We start from the raw sequence: 16262 nt of genomic DNA on the forward strand, positions 1-16262 counted from the left end.
AGTGGCACAGCCAGAGCCTTGACTTGAATCTGAATGAACATCTCTGGAGAGACCTGAAAATAGCTGTGCAGCAACGCTCCCCACCCAACCTGACAGAGCTTGAGAGGTTCTGCAGAGAAGAATGGGAGAAACTCCCCAAATACAGGTGTGCCAAGCTTGTAACGTTATACCCAAGAAGACTTGATGCTGTAATCGCTGCCAAAGGTGCTTCAACAAAGTACTGAGTAAAGGGTCTGAATACTTATGTAAATGTGATATCAGTTTTTTATTTGGAATAAATTAGCAAACATTTATAAAAACCTGTTTTTGCTTTGTCATTATGGGGTATTGTGTGTAGATTAATGAGAAAAAAAACGATTGAATACATTTGCTGTAATGTAATAAAATGTGGAAAAAAAGTCAAGGGGTCTGAAAACTTTCCGAAGGCACTGTACGTCACACTAAACGTCCCTATACGTCACTCTCCCTAACTAAACGTCCCTATACGTCACTCTCTCTAACTAAACGTCCCTATACGTCACTCTCCCTAACTAAACGTCCCTATACGTCACTCTCCCTAACTAAACGTCCCTATACGTCACTCTCCCTAACTAAACGTCCCTATACGTCACTCTCTCTAACTAAACGTCCCTATACGTCACTCTCCCTAACTAAACGTCCCTATACGTCACTCTCTCTAACTAAACGTCCCTATACGTCACTCTCTCTAACTAAACGTCCCTATACGTCACTCTCCCTAACTAAACGTCCCTATACGTCACTCTCCCTAACTAAACGTCCCTATACGTCACTCTCTCTAACTAAACGTCCCTATACGTCACTCTCCCTAACTAAAAGTCCCTATACGTCACTCTCTCTAACTAAACGTCCCTATACTCTTCACTAGAAGATTCACAGTACATGGAAGCTTAAATAAGGTCTGTGTATACTAACAAAAGTCCGTCCACTCCACACAGACTCAACTGAAACCCAGAACTAGCAGAATTACAACGTTGCTGTGTTAAGAACAGGTTTTAAGCTGCAGTGATTAGAACAGGAAACCCTCTCCCTACTCTCTGGTTTAATATGAATAGATGTTGTGTTTTAACAGCTGTTGAGTTCTCTATGAGTTGAAGCATTGGAGTGCCTGCGTCTCTCCCTTTCCTGCACACACCCAGTCACTAACCCACCCTTCCACCACACACTACAGTATGTCTCTCCCTTTCCTGCACACACCCAGTCACTAACCCAACCTTCCACCACACACTACAGTATGTCCCTCTCTTTTCACATATCCACATTTCAACCTGTCAGTTCAGTCTACCAAAACCACCAAACCTAGCCAGTTCAGTTATCCAAAACCACCAAACCTTGCATGGCCATACTAGTGAACTTTTGCTTAGACCATGATTTTCCTCCTTAAAAACAAATCTTGCTCCCAATGGTATTCAGAACAGCCGCCATGGAGTAGATCACGCCACCACCCCGGACAAGCAGTGGTAAATTACTGCTATTTGACAACACCACGAGAGTCAGCGCCTTTGACAATGTATGAAGAACAAAAGTTACAATATAATCCTCCTACTTTTTTAATTGAAAAGTACATGGATGTGTGTTGAATGGATAAGCAAAAACATGGAACTTCATCATATATGCGAAAACCGTCATTTTTGATGATGTCACTTGCCTAGTCAAGGAAGCATCATGCAAAAAATATATTGGGGAAACTCCACTTAGACCATGGGTAACAAATTAAACCAATCAGTTGGAAGCAAATTTACCTAATGAACAAATGTGATTGGATGGTGGCTCTAAGTTATCTGATAGGTTGATTTGTTATCGGATATAATCATCTGCTTAGCTGGCCTAAGCATCGTGGCTAATTAGCATCGTGGCTAATTTGGCCAGGTTGGCCTGAGAGAAAAAGCTAGCAGCTAGCCATTTTAGACTAATGGTTTAAACCATGGTCTAAGCAAAAGTTCACAAGTATGGCCCCTGGCAGTTCAGTTCAGTTAACAAAAACATCACCAGTTCAGTTCCTTTCTCCCACCAGCAGAGGAAGCTGAGTCAAAGCAGCCTGCATGTTAGCTAGCCTTTATGTAGCCTCATAGCTCCTAGCAGTGTTGCAGCTCTGCCCTCACAGGGAGGAGAAGAAGAAGATGTACGCTGCGGAGGACTTGACGGTGGAGGTGGAGATTTCAGAGACCTCGTGGTCGTCAAACTTGTACCAGCGCTGTTTCATGGCGTTCTTACAGTAGGCTGTGTAGTGACCCCCATCCAGACCGCCATAATGGTTCTGTTACAGAAGGGAAGGACACAGAGGGTTAACGGCCTGTTTGTTTGTTGGACACACCTCCTGAGTCAAGGGTTTTTCTTTATTTTTACTATTTTCTACATTGTATAATCAAAACCATGAAATAGCACCTTATGGAATCATGTAGTAACCAAAAAAGTGCATAACAAATCAAAATAAATTTTCTATTTGCTATTCTTCAAAGTATCCACCCTTGATAACAGATTTGCACACTCTTGGCATTCTCTCAATCAGCTTCATGAGGTAGTCACCTGGAATGCATTTCAATTAACAGGTGTGTCTTGTTATTAAAAGTTAATTTGTGGAATTTCTGTCCTTCTTAATGCGTTTGAGCTAATCAGTTGTGTTGTGACAAGGTAGGTGCGCTATACAGAAGGTAGCTCTAATTGGTAAAAGACCAAGCCCATATTATGGCAAGAACAGCTCAAATAAGCAAAGAGAAACGACAGTCCATCATTACTTTAAGACATGTAGGTCAGTCAATACGGAACATTTCAAGAACTTTGACAGTTTCTTCAAGTGCAGTTGCAAAACCCTTAAGTGCTATGATGAAACTGGCTCTCATGAGGACCGCCACAGGAAAGGAAGACCCAGAGTTCATTAGAGTTACCAGCCTCAGATTGCAGCCCAAATAAATGCTTCACAGATTTCAAGTAACAGACATCTCAACATCAACTGTTCAGAGGAGACTGCGTGAAATCAGGCCTTATTGGCTTTGCCGCAAAGAAACCACTACTGAAGGACACCAATAAGAAGAAAAGACTTGCTTGGGCCAAGAAACATGAGCAATGGACATTAGACCCGTGGATATCTGTCCTTTGGTCTGATGGGTAGAAATGTGAGATTTTTGGTTCCAACAGCCTAGTCTTTGTGAGACGCAGAATAGGTGAACGGATGATCTCCACCGTGAAGCATGGAGGAGGAGGTGTGGTGGTGCTTTGCTGGTGACATGTGAGTGATTTGAGGTTGAGGGTTGAGGTCAGGGCTCTGTGCAGGCCAGTCAAGTACTTCCACACAGATCTTGACAAACCATTTCTGTATGGACCTCGCTTTGTGCAAGGGGGCATTGTCATGCTGAAACAGGAAAGGGCCTTCCCCAAACTGTTGCCACAAAGTTGGAAGCACAGTCTCTAGTCTAGAAAGTCATTGTATGCTATAGCGTTAAGATTTCCCTTCACTGGAACTAAGGGCTCCAACCATGAAAAACAGCCCCAGACCATTATTTCTCCTACACCAAACTTTACAGTTGGCACTGTGCATTTGGGCAGGTAGCGTTCTCCTGGCATCAGCCAAACCCAGATTCGTCCGTCAGACTGCCAGATGGTGAAGCGTGATTCATTACTCCAGAGAATGCATTTCCACTGCTCCAGAGTCCAATGGTGGTGAGCTTTACACCACTCCAGCCGACGCTTGGCATTGCCCATGGTGATCTTAAGCTTATGTGCGGCTGCTCAGCCATGGAAACCCATTTCATGAAGATCCTGACGAACTTTTTAGTGTGCTGACGTTGCTTCCAGAGGCAGTTTGGAACTTGGTAGTGAGAGTTGCAATCCGAGGACAGACCATTTTTATGTGCTACGTGCTTCAGCACTCACCGGTCCCGTTCAGTGAGCTTGTGGCCTCCCACTTTGCGGTTGAGCCGTTGATGCTCCTAGACGTTTCCACTTCACAATAACAGCACTTACAGTTGACCGGGACAGTTCTATTAGGGCAGAAATTTGACGAACTGACTTGTTAGAAAGGTAGCATCCAATGACGATGCCACGTTGAAAGTCACTGACCTCGTCAGTAAGGCCATTCTACTGCCAATGTTTGTCTATGGAGCTTGCGTGGCTGTGTACTCGATTTTATACACCTGTCAGCAACGGGTGCGGCTGAAATAGCAGAATCCACCAATTTGAAGGGGTGTCCACATACTTTAGTATATATAGCGCATGTAATTTACCAAAGGCTTTTATCCAAAGCGACAGTAGTTGATGGGGGCATACATTTTGGTATGAGTGGCCACTGGGGGAACCCACGACCCCGTCGTTACAAGACCCATGCTCTACCAACTGAGCCACACAGGACCAGAAGACGCACAGCAAAGTATTTGACTGCAGTGTTTCCAGGCTGGTGCTAATAGTACTTACAGACACTCCAAACAGGTTGTATCTCTTGAGGCTGGCTCTGGGTCCGATGACATACTGACTGAGGTCTAGATTCTCCAGAGGGAAGTCTACTGTCGTCTGCAGCTTCTGCTTCCAACGGCCCTCGTACGAGAACCTACAAGAGACCGGCAGTACTGGGGTTAATACACATTGTTATCACTGTGTGTGTGTGTGTGTGTGTGTGTGTGTGTGTCTTGGTCATCGTGTCATTTCAAATGCACACGGTGTTGTAGGTACCGTTTAAGGTGAACCAGTATGATGGGCGGGACCTTCCAGATCTCCAGTTTCTTGATGGAGTCCCTGAGAGCTTTACAGTGTCGACAGAACACCTTGTTCTGGTCGGTCAGCTTCTCCTCCTTAGAAAACAGCTTCAGACAGTCCTGGAACACAGTAAGACATGGTTAGATTAGACAGCTTCAGACAGTCCTGGAACACAGTAGGACATGGTTAGATTAGACAGCTTCAGACAGTCCTGGAACACAGTAAGACATGGTTAGATTAGACAGCTTCAGACAGTCCTGGAACACAGTAAGACATGGTTAGATTAGACAGCTTCAGACAGTTCTGGAACACAGTAGGACAGTAGACTTCAGACAGTCCTGGAACACAGTAGGACATGGTTAGATTAGACAGCTTCAGACAGTCCTGGAACACAGTAGGACAGTAGACTTCAGACAGTCCTGGAACACAGTAGGACAGTAGACTTCAGACAGTCCTGGAACACAGTAGGGCAGTAGACTTCAAACAGTCCTGGAACACAGTAGGACAGTAGACTTCAAACAGTCCTGGAACACAGTAAGACAGTAGACTTCAGACAGTCCTGGAACACAGTAAGACAGTAGACTTCAGACAGTCCTGGAACACAGTAGGACAGTAGACTTCAGACAGTCCTGGAACACAGTAAGACAGTAGACTTCAGACAGTCCTGGAACGCAGTAGGACAGTAGACTTCAGACAGTCCTGGAACACAGTAAGACAGTAGACTTCAGACAGTCCTGGAACACAGTAAGACAGTAGACTTCAGACAGTCCTGGAACACAGTAAGACAGTAGACAAGCCTAACAGAGGAGAGGGTTGGTTACACATTGTATTACGTTTCAAACATAACATTTTGGTCGTTGAGGCAGTGTTGGTTGCAAGTGTGTGAATGTGTGTATGTCTGTGTCTGTGTGTATACACGTGCATCTACACACACGCGCGCGTGTCTCCTAACCTATGGGAATCCCTTATTGGTTGAAGCCAGCAGCAGAGAGGTACATGATGGTCTCAAAGGGGTGTGTGTGTGTGTGTGTGTGTGTGTGTGTGTGTGTGTGTGTGTGTGTGTGTGTGTGTGTGTGTGTGTGTGTGTGTGTGTGTGTGTGTGTGTGTGTGTGTGTACACCTCGTGTAGTGTGACTTCATTTTGTTTCTTATTTCACCTCATTTTAACATCGTCATAAAGAGCACGTTCACCTTCCTAAAAAACACAGTTTTCCATCTCAAGAGGTTCAATTAAAAATAATGACTACAGTAAAAGTGCCACAAACACCCCCAGAAACATCTTGTTTTCAGCCTGGTTTCCTTTCCCCCTGTAAGCAGGTGTGGGGTCTCCGCCTGCTACATTAGGTTACAACTAAAAAATAACAGGGTTGACAATTTCATCCTAAAATCAGACAGAAATGTTCAAATGAGGGACAGACATTTCATGGTATTAGATGAATCACATGAAATGAATAATGATGTTCAGAAATGACTGTCAAAGCAACAGAATAACCTGGGCTTTACAATGATGGTGAAATTAACTGGGTTAAAATCTTCCTAGAAGTCAGAAGGATGCACAGAGGGACATGTCAAAATGCTGAATTGTGGCACTTTAGCTAGCCTTTATTCATATAAAAAATATATACATTATATATTTATAGAATTTCCCATATGGGCACTTAATTTAATATAACAGGCTTTTAAAATGCTATATTTCCGACCAATGTCTACTTAAAATATCAAAAAGGGACAGAAAAAAGGTTTTCATTTGGAAAAACGAGCCGTATGTGTAAACAGGCGTGTTGTCTTACCTGCAGGGAACACTTGTTGGTGGAGGCCAGCGGCAGGGTCAGGTACATAAAGGTCTCGAAGGTGCGGGACTTCCTGTGGCAGGTGAGACACTGAACTGTGCTCTTAAACTGTCCCTGGAACAGCGCTACGATGATAGATTCGTTGAGCAGCTTGTGTTTGCTCCAGGCCTGGTCAGCGGCCCGCTGGTCGTCCAGATCGTCATTCTCCTCCTCCGTGTAGCACTTACGGTTAGCAACCTTCAGAGAGAGGACAGGTGGAGAAACACAACCAGCCTCAACACAATTCACATCAATACAACTAGCCTCAACACAACCAGCCTCAACACAACTAGCTTCAATACAATTCACATCAATACAACTAGCCTCAACACAATTCACATCAATACAACTAGCCGCAATACAACTAGCCTCAACACAATTCACATCAATACAACTAGCCTCAACACAACCAGCCTCAACACAACTAGCTTCAATACAATTCACATCAATACAACTAGCCTCAACACAATTCACATCAATACAACTCGCCTCAACACAATTCACATCAACACAACTCGCCTCAATACAACTCGCCTCAATACAATTCACATCAACACAACTCGCCTCAATACAACTCGCCTCAATACAATTCACATCAACACAACTCGCCGCAATACAACTCGCCGCAATACAACTCGCCGCAACACAACTCGCCTCAACACAACTCGCCTCAACACAACTCGCCTCAACACAACTCGCCTCAACACAACTCGCCTCAACACAACTCACCTTAACACAACACAACTCCCTTCACCATTTTAAAGCTGAACGTGTGATGTACTCAAAAAGGCTTTTATATCCAAAAGATAGAATGTGCTTTTATATTTCCAACGGATCAGCAACGGCACTGACATCTCCAGAAATTACAAGTTACCTTTAATAATATTATATATGCCATTTAGCATAGGCTTTTATCCAAAGCAACTTACAGTCATCCAGCATTCATTTGACATATGGGTGGTACCGGGAATCGCACCCACGATCCTGGCATTGTAAGCGCCATGCTCTACCCCGCCGGGCCACAGAGGACCGCCGCCCCGGGCCACAGAGGACCGCCGCCCCGGGCCACAGAGGACCGCCGCCCCGGGCCACAGAGGACCGCCGCGCCGGGCCACAGAGGACCGCCGCGCCGAGCCACAGAGGACCGCGGCGAGCCACAGAGGACCGTGGCGAGCAGAGAGGACCGCGCCGAGCCACAGAGGACCGCGGCGAGCCAGAGAGGACCGCGCCGAGCCAGAGGACCACTTTGCAGTATAATTACTACTGTAGTCAACTCCAGCTCAGCTTTAACTAGGCACCTTTGACAGGAGTTGTCATTGTTCCATTCCAGAATTCTACCGTACTATGTAACTTTGGAGGCACTAGGTAATCTTCAAACTATTTTCCTTGTTAATCACTTTTCTCCAGTCTCCCTACCTTGTTGAGGTCCTCGTGGAGTCCGTCCATAAGGAAGAGCAGCAGCTCCTGGGAGTCCTGCTGTTCGTGGCCAGAGAAGGATTCATTGATCTTCCCTATTGTGAACTTAAAGTCGCGGGGGCTGATACACTTATACAGGCCTGACCACAGAGCCTTCATGATCACACCAAACTCCTCTGCTACCTCGCCTCGGTGACCCAGGACATTAGCCCTGTCGGGGGGGGGGGGGGGGGGGGGGGAATAGAGAGAGCGCGTGAGACAGGCAGAGAGAGACAGAGAGGGAGGGAGAGAGACAGAGAGAGTTAGCTGTATATGTATGATCCTCTTATCTTGGTAGTAATTCTTGTTGAAGTGTTATTACTACATTATCAATATAACTACAATTATCAATTCAATTCAAGGGGCTTTATTGTCATGGGAAACATATGTTAACATTGCCAAAGCAAGTGAGGTAGATAACATACAAAAGTGAAATAAACAATAAAAATGAACAGTAGACATTACACTCATAGAAGTTCCAAAATAATAAAGACATTACAGATGTCATATTATGTATATATAGAGTGTAGTATCAATGTACAAATGGTTGAAGTACAAAAGGGAAAATAAATAAGCATAAATATGGGTTGTATTTACAATGGTGTTTGTTCTTCTCTGGTTGCCCTTTTCTTGTGGCAACAGGTCACAAATCTTGCTGCTGTGTTGTCACACTGTGGTATTTCACCCAGTAGATATGGGAGTTTATCAAAATCGCGTTTGTATCATCTGACTGACCTGTCGATATCCTCCTGATAGAGGTTCTTGTTGAAGTAGTCAACCATGGCCGGTGTGTTGCATTATAAATCACTACATTATCATTACTACATTATCATTACCACTACATGACTGACCTGTTGATATCCTCCTGATAGAGGTTCTTGTTGAAGTAGTCAACCATGGCCGGTGTGTTGCAGAGACACTGCAGGATGGAGTTCATGTAGCAGGTGTTACCTAGGTTACGCAGGCCGGTGAGCGAGGCGCCCAGACCGCCGAACACAGGGTTCAGGTTTCGGATCTTAGCCGCAGACGGACGGGCGATCTCCACCTTGGTGTAGACGGTAGCAGTGGATGGTCTGGGGGAGGGATGGCAGTGACAAGTTACAAACAGTACAGTACAGTCAAATAAACTGGATTATAAAACAGATGGCTACTGTGACGTCATCAACATTCATACAGAAATGTGGATTAAATACTTATGGAGACTCAAACCTTTTAAATCAAGTTTTGTCATAATCCAATTGTATTTTTTATCATATCCATGAATCCAAATGATCTAGAAACATTTAAATGCAATTTAGGGTTGATTTTAACCCCAGACTCAGATTAAGTGTAGTCCAGGGGTGTATTCATTAGTCGGATTCAATTGGACAAATTCAGCTAGGTCCCTCCCCGTTTCGTTCGGTTCTCTCTGTTGGCTTCCGTTTGATTCCTAGAGTAAAATGGTAAACGGTTTCCGTTGCAAAACATTTTGTAACAGACAAAATGCTTTGCAACGGAATCCAACTAATGAATACACCCAAGGACTTAAAAACATATTTGTCATTGAAAAATAGCTTTTTAGTCCAGTAGTAGGCTTAATTTGAGTGAGTGAAACGTATATATTGACCAGGCCCATCCATGTGACGATGATGTCACCTACTTGGTCTCCCTGTTAAAGGTTGGGCGCGTGGCTGCAGTTATAGGGGCGGTAATCTTCTTTAGCCCCTCCTCCCTCAGGTCCTGGCTGATGTCTGGAGAAGAGTAGGAACGTTTCAGTTTGGACTGCTCCTGGTCGCGGTCCATGGTCTGGTCTGGCTCAGCGGGGCGGGGCTGCTTCTGTTTGGCCGGAGGAGGGGTGGAGGGGGGCGTCTGGGGCACGCTGACCTCAGGGGGGTAGCGGTGCACCCGGTTGGTTGGGGAATGGTAGTAACGGTAGGTACCGGTTACCGTGTCCAAGAACTGGTGGAGAGAGGATAGAGAGGAGAGGGGAGAGCGTCTTTCATTCTCCATTTTCTTTTTCTCACAACTGATGGTTGTGTGTGAAAACATTCTCCATGGTATTTGCATGCGATGTAGTTAACCATTACACTGATAGAATATGTACACTTCAATGCTTTCCCCTTGCTGGCTACTTAGCAATTCTCTTTAAACATCAAGAAACTAAAAGGTGAAATAGTTTGATATGTGAGTTTAGTGTTTGTTTTACCTTCATCCAGCCAACAGGCAGGCCTGGTACACTCCTCCCCATCTCCTCACTCCTGGCTCTGGTTAGTAGCTCCCGCTGTGGGACAACACACACATTACATACATTACACATGTTACACACACAGTGTATAGAACGCAGCCAATGTAAGGAGAATTCCGCCCAGACAAAGGGGGGTAGCTAGCGGTAGTATTTAAATGCAGGGTTCTCCTGTTGCTTCACTAGAATGTTCCCGGCAGGCGATGGTAGAACAAAAAAATAAACAATATAAAAGAAAAATCGCAAACTTGGGGATCAAATGTCCCAAGTGCCATTTTTGTGCCACCATTTCCAAGAGCGGTCAAGAACATGCACTCTGGATGCGGAAATAACTAATAAATAAATGTAAAAAAATACTGAAACTTTTTGTAAAACAACAACATGCCATAATGATGTGGTGGTTTAGAGTGTTGATTATATACCTTGGGTATGACATAGTCATCAACTGTTCTATGCTTTAACATCCCAGGCTGACGGCTCCTCTTTACATCACCACTAAGCTTCAGGGGGGAGGGAGCCTGGGGTTTGGGAGGGACACAACACAGTGCAGCTCACATCATTTGACTATGCAGATTAGCTTTATGGGTACCAGTGAGATTGATGGGCTGTATATTAGGACAGTGGTTCTCCAAATCTCTCCTCAGGAACTCCCCAGGTGTTTCACAAATGTGTTGTAACCCTGAACTATCTCACTTGATTCGCCAGGTCAAGGGCCTGATGATTGATTCACCAGGTCAAGGGCCTGATGATTGATTCACCAGGTCAAGGGCCTGATGATTGATTCACCAGGTCAAGGGCCTGATGATTGATTCACCAGGTCAAGGGCCTGATGATTGATTCGCCTAGCCAAGGGCTTGATGAGTGGTTGACAAGTTGAATCAGGTGTGCTAGTTCTGGAATAGATCAAATACATCAACCAGCTGGGGGCCCCCGAGGAGAGGTTTGGACCGGCTGGGGGCCCCCGAGGAGAGGTTTGGACCGGCTGGGGGCCCCCGAGGAGAGGTTTGGACCGGCTGGGGGTCCATGAGGAGAGGTTTGGACCGGCTGGGGGTCCCCGAGGAGAGGTTTGGACCGGCTGGGGGCCCCCGAGGAGAGGTTTGGACCGGCTGGGGGCCCCCGAGGAGAGGTTTGGACCGGCTGGGGGCCCCCGAGGAGAGGTTTGGACCGGCTGGGGGTCCATGAGGAGAGGTTTGGACCGGCTTGGGGTCCATGAGGAGAGGTTTGGACCGGCTGGGGGTCCATGAGGAGAGGTTTGGACCGGCTGGGGGTCCCCGAGGAGAGGTTTGGACCGGCTGGGGGTCCCCGAGGAGAGGTTTGGACCGGCTGGGGGCCATGAGGCGAGGTTTGGACCGGCTGGGGGTCCCCGAGGAGAGGTTTGGACCGGCTGGGGGTCCCCGAGGAGAGGTTTGGACCGGCTGGGGGTCCCCGAGGAGAGGTTTGGACCGGCTGGGGGCCCCCGAGGAGAGGTTTGGACCGGCTGGGGGCCCCCGAGGAGAGGTTTGGACCGGCTGGGGGTCCCCGAGGAGAGGTTTGGACCGGCTGGGGGCCCCCGAGGAGAGGTTTGGACCGGCTGGGGGCCCCCGAGGAGAGGTTTGGACCGGCTGGGGGTCCATGAGGAGAGGTTTGGACCGGCTGGGGGTCCATGAGGAGAGGTTTGGACCGGCTGGGGGCCCCCGAGGAGAGGTTTGGACCGGCTGGGGGTCCATGAGGAGAGGTTTGGACCGGCTGGGAGCCCCCCGAGGAGAGGTTTGGACCGGCTGGGGGCCCCCCGAGGAGAGGTTTGGACCGGCTGGAGGTCCCCGAGGAGAGGTTTGAGAACCACTGTAGTAGGATATGGGTAACACATGGGATGGGCTTATCAGATTTCCGTTGGTCATTGGGGACAGTCTACTTACTAACTGGTGGCTAATGGATAGTATTAAATTGAGGATATTATCAGACGGGTGAGATGGATGGATGGGGTTTATACTAAGAGATGGGTTGGCTATGGGATGGGCTTACTGGTGTTGGGCTGGAAAGGTACAGTAGAGACTGGGAGAAATGGTTAGATGTTTAGTGTCTCTTTCAGCATCACAGAAACAGAGACTCACTGCCACAGACAGACGGAGAAAGTAGGCTGGCCCTCCAGGAAGTCTCGTAGTTTGATGCATTGTGCTCTTTTTGGCTATAAAGCCCTCTTGCATAAACTTCCGCCATACCTTACCTCATTGGATACCTTCAGACGTACAATTTACCAGACTTGGACTCAGGGATGGCTAACCCTGGAGATCAATCTCCACCGAGTTACGCAAATCTGCTTTTAGTTTTTTGCCGCCTCTCATGTGGAATGATCTCCAAAAGTCGTTGAAGTTGGTGGAGTTGGTGCCTCCAGGGTGATTCAGGCGGATGTTAGAGGGCCTTCTACTGAATAATGTGGTGGTTTCATAGGATTGGGTTTTGCTTTTTGTGTTTCGTGTATATAGATGTGTATAGTGTAATTGATGTGTATATAAATGTGTATAGTGTAAGTGATGTGTATATAAATGTGTATAGTGTAATTGATGTGTATATAAATGTGTATAGTGTAAGTGATGTGTATATAAATGTGTATAGTGTAAGTGATGTGTATAGTGTACTTGATGTGTAAATAGATGTGTATAGTGTAATTGATGTGTATATAAATGTGTATAGTGTAATTGATGTGTATAGTGTAATTGATGTGTAATTGATGTGTATATAAATGTGTATAGTGTAATTGATGTGTATATAAATGTGTATAGTGTAATTGATGTCTATAGTGTAATTGATGTGTAATTGATGTCTATAGTGTAATTGATGTGTATATAGATGTGTATAGTGTAATTGATGTGTATAGTGTAATTGATGCGTATATAGATGTGTATATTGTAATTGATGTGTAATTGATGTCTATAGTGTAATTGATGTGTATATAGATGTGTATAGTGTAATTGATGTGCATAGAGATGTGTATAGTGTAATTGATGTGTATATAGATGTGTAGTGTAATTGATGTGTAATTAATGTCTAGTGTAATTGATGTGTATAGTGTAAATGTTGTGTAGTGTAATTGATGTATATAAATGTGTAGTGTAATTGACGTGTATAGATGTTTTAGTGTAATTGACGTGTATATAAATGTGTATAGTGTAATTGACGTGTATAGTGTAATTGATTTGTATATAGATGTGTATAGTGTAATTGATGTGTAATTAATGTCTATAGTGTAATTGATGTGTGTAGTGTAAATGTTGTGTATAGTGTAATGGATGTGTATATAAATGTGTATAGTGTAATTGATGTGTATAGATTGTCATGACGTTGGCCTCTTGTGGTACAGGGAGGACAGTTGACTCCCTCCCTTTTGCACCACCACCCAACCTACCTTCCCCCCAATCCACCCTGTGTGTAAAGGGTCGTAAAAACTCTAAAATTCCAGGAGAGTCTCTGGCCACATGGCCCATAGAGAGACAAAGGAAATTCTTCCAACTCATAGAATTGGAGAACCGAGCGACATGTGTGTGCTGGAGAAGGTATGGAAGATTGGTGAAGAATCCAGCTACGAACTGATCCGCTTGGTACAATTTTGTGATACTCAGAAGAGACAATATAGCCATATTACCATAAAACTGTTTATATAATAGCATCAGCTTGAGACTTGCAACATAATGGTTGTATAGAATGTATTAATAAGGATAAAGCTTTTATAATACACATGAGATGCTATTGTACTGATGTAATGTGATAGAATTGTATTTCTGTAACCAAATCTAACTCAGTCATAGGCACGCCCCCAGGGACCCATACAGGACCAGGCGTCATTTGACAAGCCTGTTCTATGGGCACTATAAAACACCCCCTGATTTACATTTAAACAGACCAGGCCTACACTCGATGGCCAATAGGTTTACCATCCAATTCCTCTACTGAAAGTGAACCATACCACGTGGTTAACTTTTAGACTATTGATACCGACAGAATAAGAACAAGTCTTTGATATTAATTATTAGTCTGCAGCTAAGTAAATTATATCATTGAACGCGAAGACCAACGAAACAACCATTCGATAACGACATTAATGAATGTCGCTTTGAAAGATCCATTCTAACCGAGAGAGAGACTCTCCATCAGAACTACTCTCCAACAAGAATCAGAACGACACACTGAGCGTAAATATATATTGATTGCAATTGTTCCCGAATGAGTGAGCCTTCAATTGTCAATTGTTAATATTAATGAACTCTGTGTGCCACAGCTGACCTTTTATGATCCATTGTTCAACAGGCCGACCTGCCTGTTTAGCCCACAAGGGCACATTCCTCTACCAATCCTTTGTGACGATAATTACTGTTTGTATGTTTTCTGTTAATTACTTAGTGTAGTAAATAAATGATTTTAAGACAATTGATGTATGGATGATTTTAGTAAAGACTGGGTTCGTGCAGATACAAAAATTTACGACGTTTGGAATGAGACTGGACTCGAGGTAAAATACACCATTTAAACCAGAAGATAATCGGCCTATACTATAATAGGATATAATATTATAGTACAGGAAAGTTATATTAGGAAAATTATAGCTTTGTAATCTGAATATTCTCCTTGGTGTCCCGATCTCCTAGTTAATTACAATTAAACGATTAATCAGTTTAATCGCGTGATAATAATTACAGGGAGCTAATTGATAAACATATCTTCAGTTTAATGGTACCCCCAAAGACACGACAAGATGTTTTAGTGTAATTGATGTGTATATAAAATGTGTATAGTGTAATTGACGTGTATATAAATGTGTATAGTGTAATTGACATGTATAGATGTATATAGTGTAATTGATTTGTATGGTGTAATTGATGTGTATACATTTGAAGTCGGAAGTTTACATACACTAAGGTTGGAGTCATTAAAACTCATTTTTCAACCACTCCACATATTTCTTGTTAACAAACTACAGTTTTGGCAAGTCGGTTAGGACATCAACTTTGTGCATGACACGTAATTTTTCCAACAATTGTTTACAGACAGATTATTTCACTGTATCACAATTCCAGTGGATCAGAAGTTTACATACACCAAGTTGACAGTGCCTTTAAACAGCTTGGAAAATTCCAGAAAATTATGTCATGGCTTTAGAAGCTTCTGATAGACTAATTGACATCGTTTGAGTCAATTGGAGGTGTACCTGTGGATGTATTTCAAGGCCTACCTTCAAACTCAGTGCCTCTTTGCTTGACATCATGGGAAAATCAAAAAGAACTCAGCCAAGACCTCAGAAAACAATTGTAGACCTCCATAAGTCTGGTTCATCCTTGAGAACACCATACCAACCGTGAAGCACGGGGGTGGCAGCATCATGTTGTGGGGGTGCTTTTCTGCAGGAGGGACTGGTGCACTTCACAAAATAGATGGCATCACGAGGCAGGAAAATTATGTGGATATATTGAACTAACATCTCAAGACGTCAGTCAGGAAGTTAAAGCTTGGTCGCAAATGGGTCTTCCAAATGGACAATGACCCCAAGCATACGTCCAAAGTTGTGGCAAAATGGCTTAAGGACAACAAAGTCAAGGTATTGGAGTGGCCATCACAAACCCCTGACCGCAATCCTACAGAAAATTTGTGGGCAGAACTGAAAAAGCGTGTGCGAGCAAGGAGGCCTAGAAACCTGACTCAGTTACACCAGCTCTGTCAGGAGGAATGGGCCAAAATTCACCCAACTTATTGTGGGAAATTGACTTGTGTCATGCACAAAGTACATGTCCTAACCAAATTGCCAAAACTATAGTTTGTTAACAAGAAATTTGTGGAGTGGTTGAATGACTTCAACCTAAGTGTATGTAAACTTCCGATTTCAACTGTAGATACACTACTGTTCAAAAGTTTGGGGTCACTTAGAAATGTCCTTTTTGAAAGAATAAAATAACATCAAATTGATCAGAAATACAGTGAAGACATTGTTAATGTTTTAAATGACTATTGTAGCTGGAAATGGAATATCTACATAGGTGTACAGAGGCCCATTATCAGCAACCATCACTCCTGTGTTCCAATGGCATG

General features: G+C 44.3%; 1 protein-coding gene across 1 annotated transcript in view; it reads right to left on the reverse strand.

Moving 5' to 3' along the window:
- Positions 1-241: 241 nt before the first annotated feature.
- LOC106562330 (ubiquitin carboxyl-terminal hydrolase 8) overlaps positions 242-16262 on the reverse strand; it is a 33669-nt gene continuing 17648 nt past the window's right edge. Inside the window, exons 12-20 of the mRNA XM_082957547.1 lie at positions 10631-10726; positions 10173-10247; positions 9627-9925; positions 8839-9060; positions 7949-8159; positions 6494-6730; positions 4681-4823; positions 4426-4558; positions 242-2275 (exon numbers count right to left, since the gene is read on the reverse strand). Coding sequence (XP_082813673.1) covers positions 2117-2275; positions 4426-4558; positions 4681-4823; positions 6494-6730; positions 7949-8159; positions 8839-9060; positions 9627-9925; positions 10173-10247; positions 10631-10726 — 1575 coding nt within the window. The 3' untranslated portion in view covers positions 242-2116. The remainder of the gene's footprint in view (positions 2276-4425; positions 4559-4680; positions 4824-6493; positions 6731-7948; positions 8160-8838; positions 9061-9626; positions 9926-10172; positions 10248-10630; positions 10727-16262) is intronic.

The sequence above is a fragment of the Salmo salar genome, chromosome 11 (genome assembly GCF_965601325.2).
Source record: "Salmo salar chromosome 11, fSalSal1, whole genome shotgun sequence".
In the NCBI taxonomy this organism is placed as follows: domain Eukaryota; kingdom Metazoa; phylum Chordata; class Actinopteri; order Salmoniformes; family Salmonidae; genus Salmo; species Salmo salar.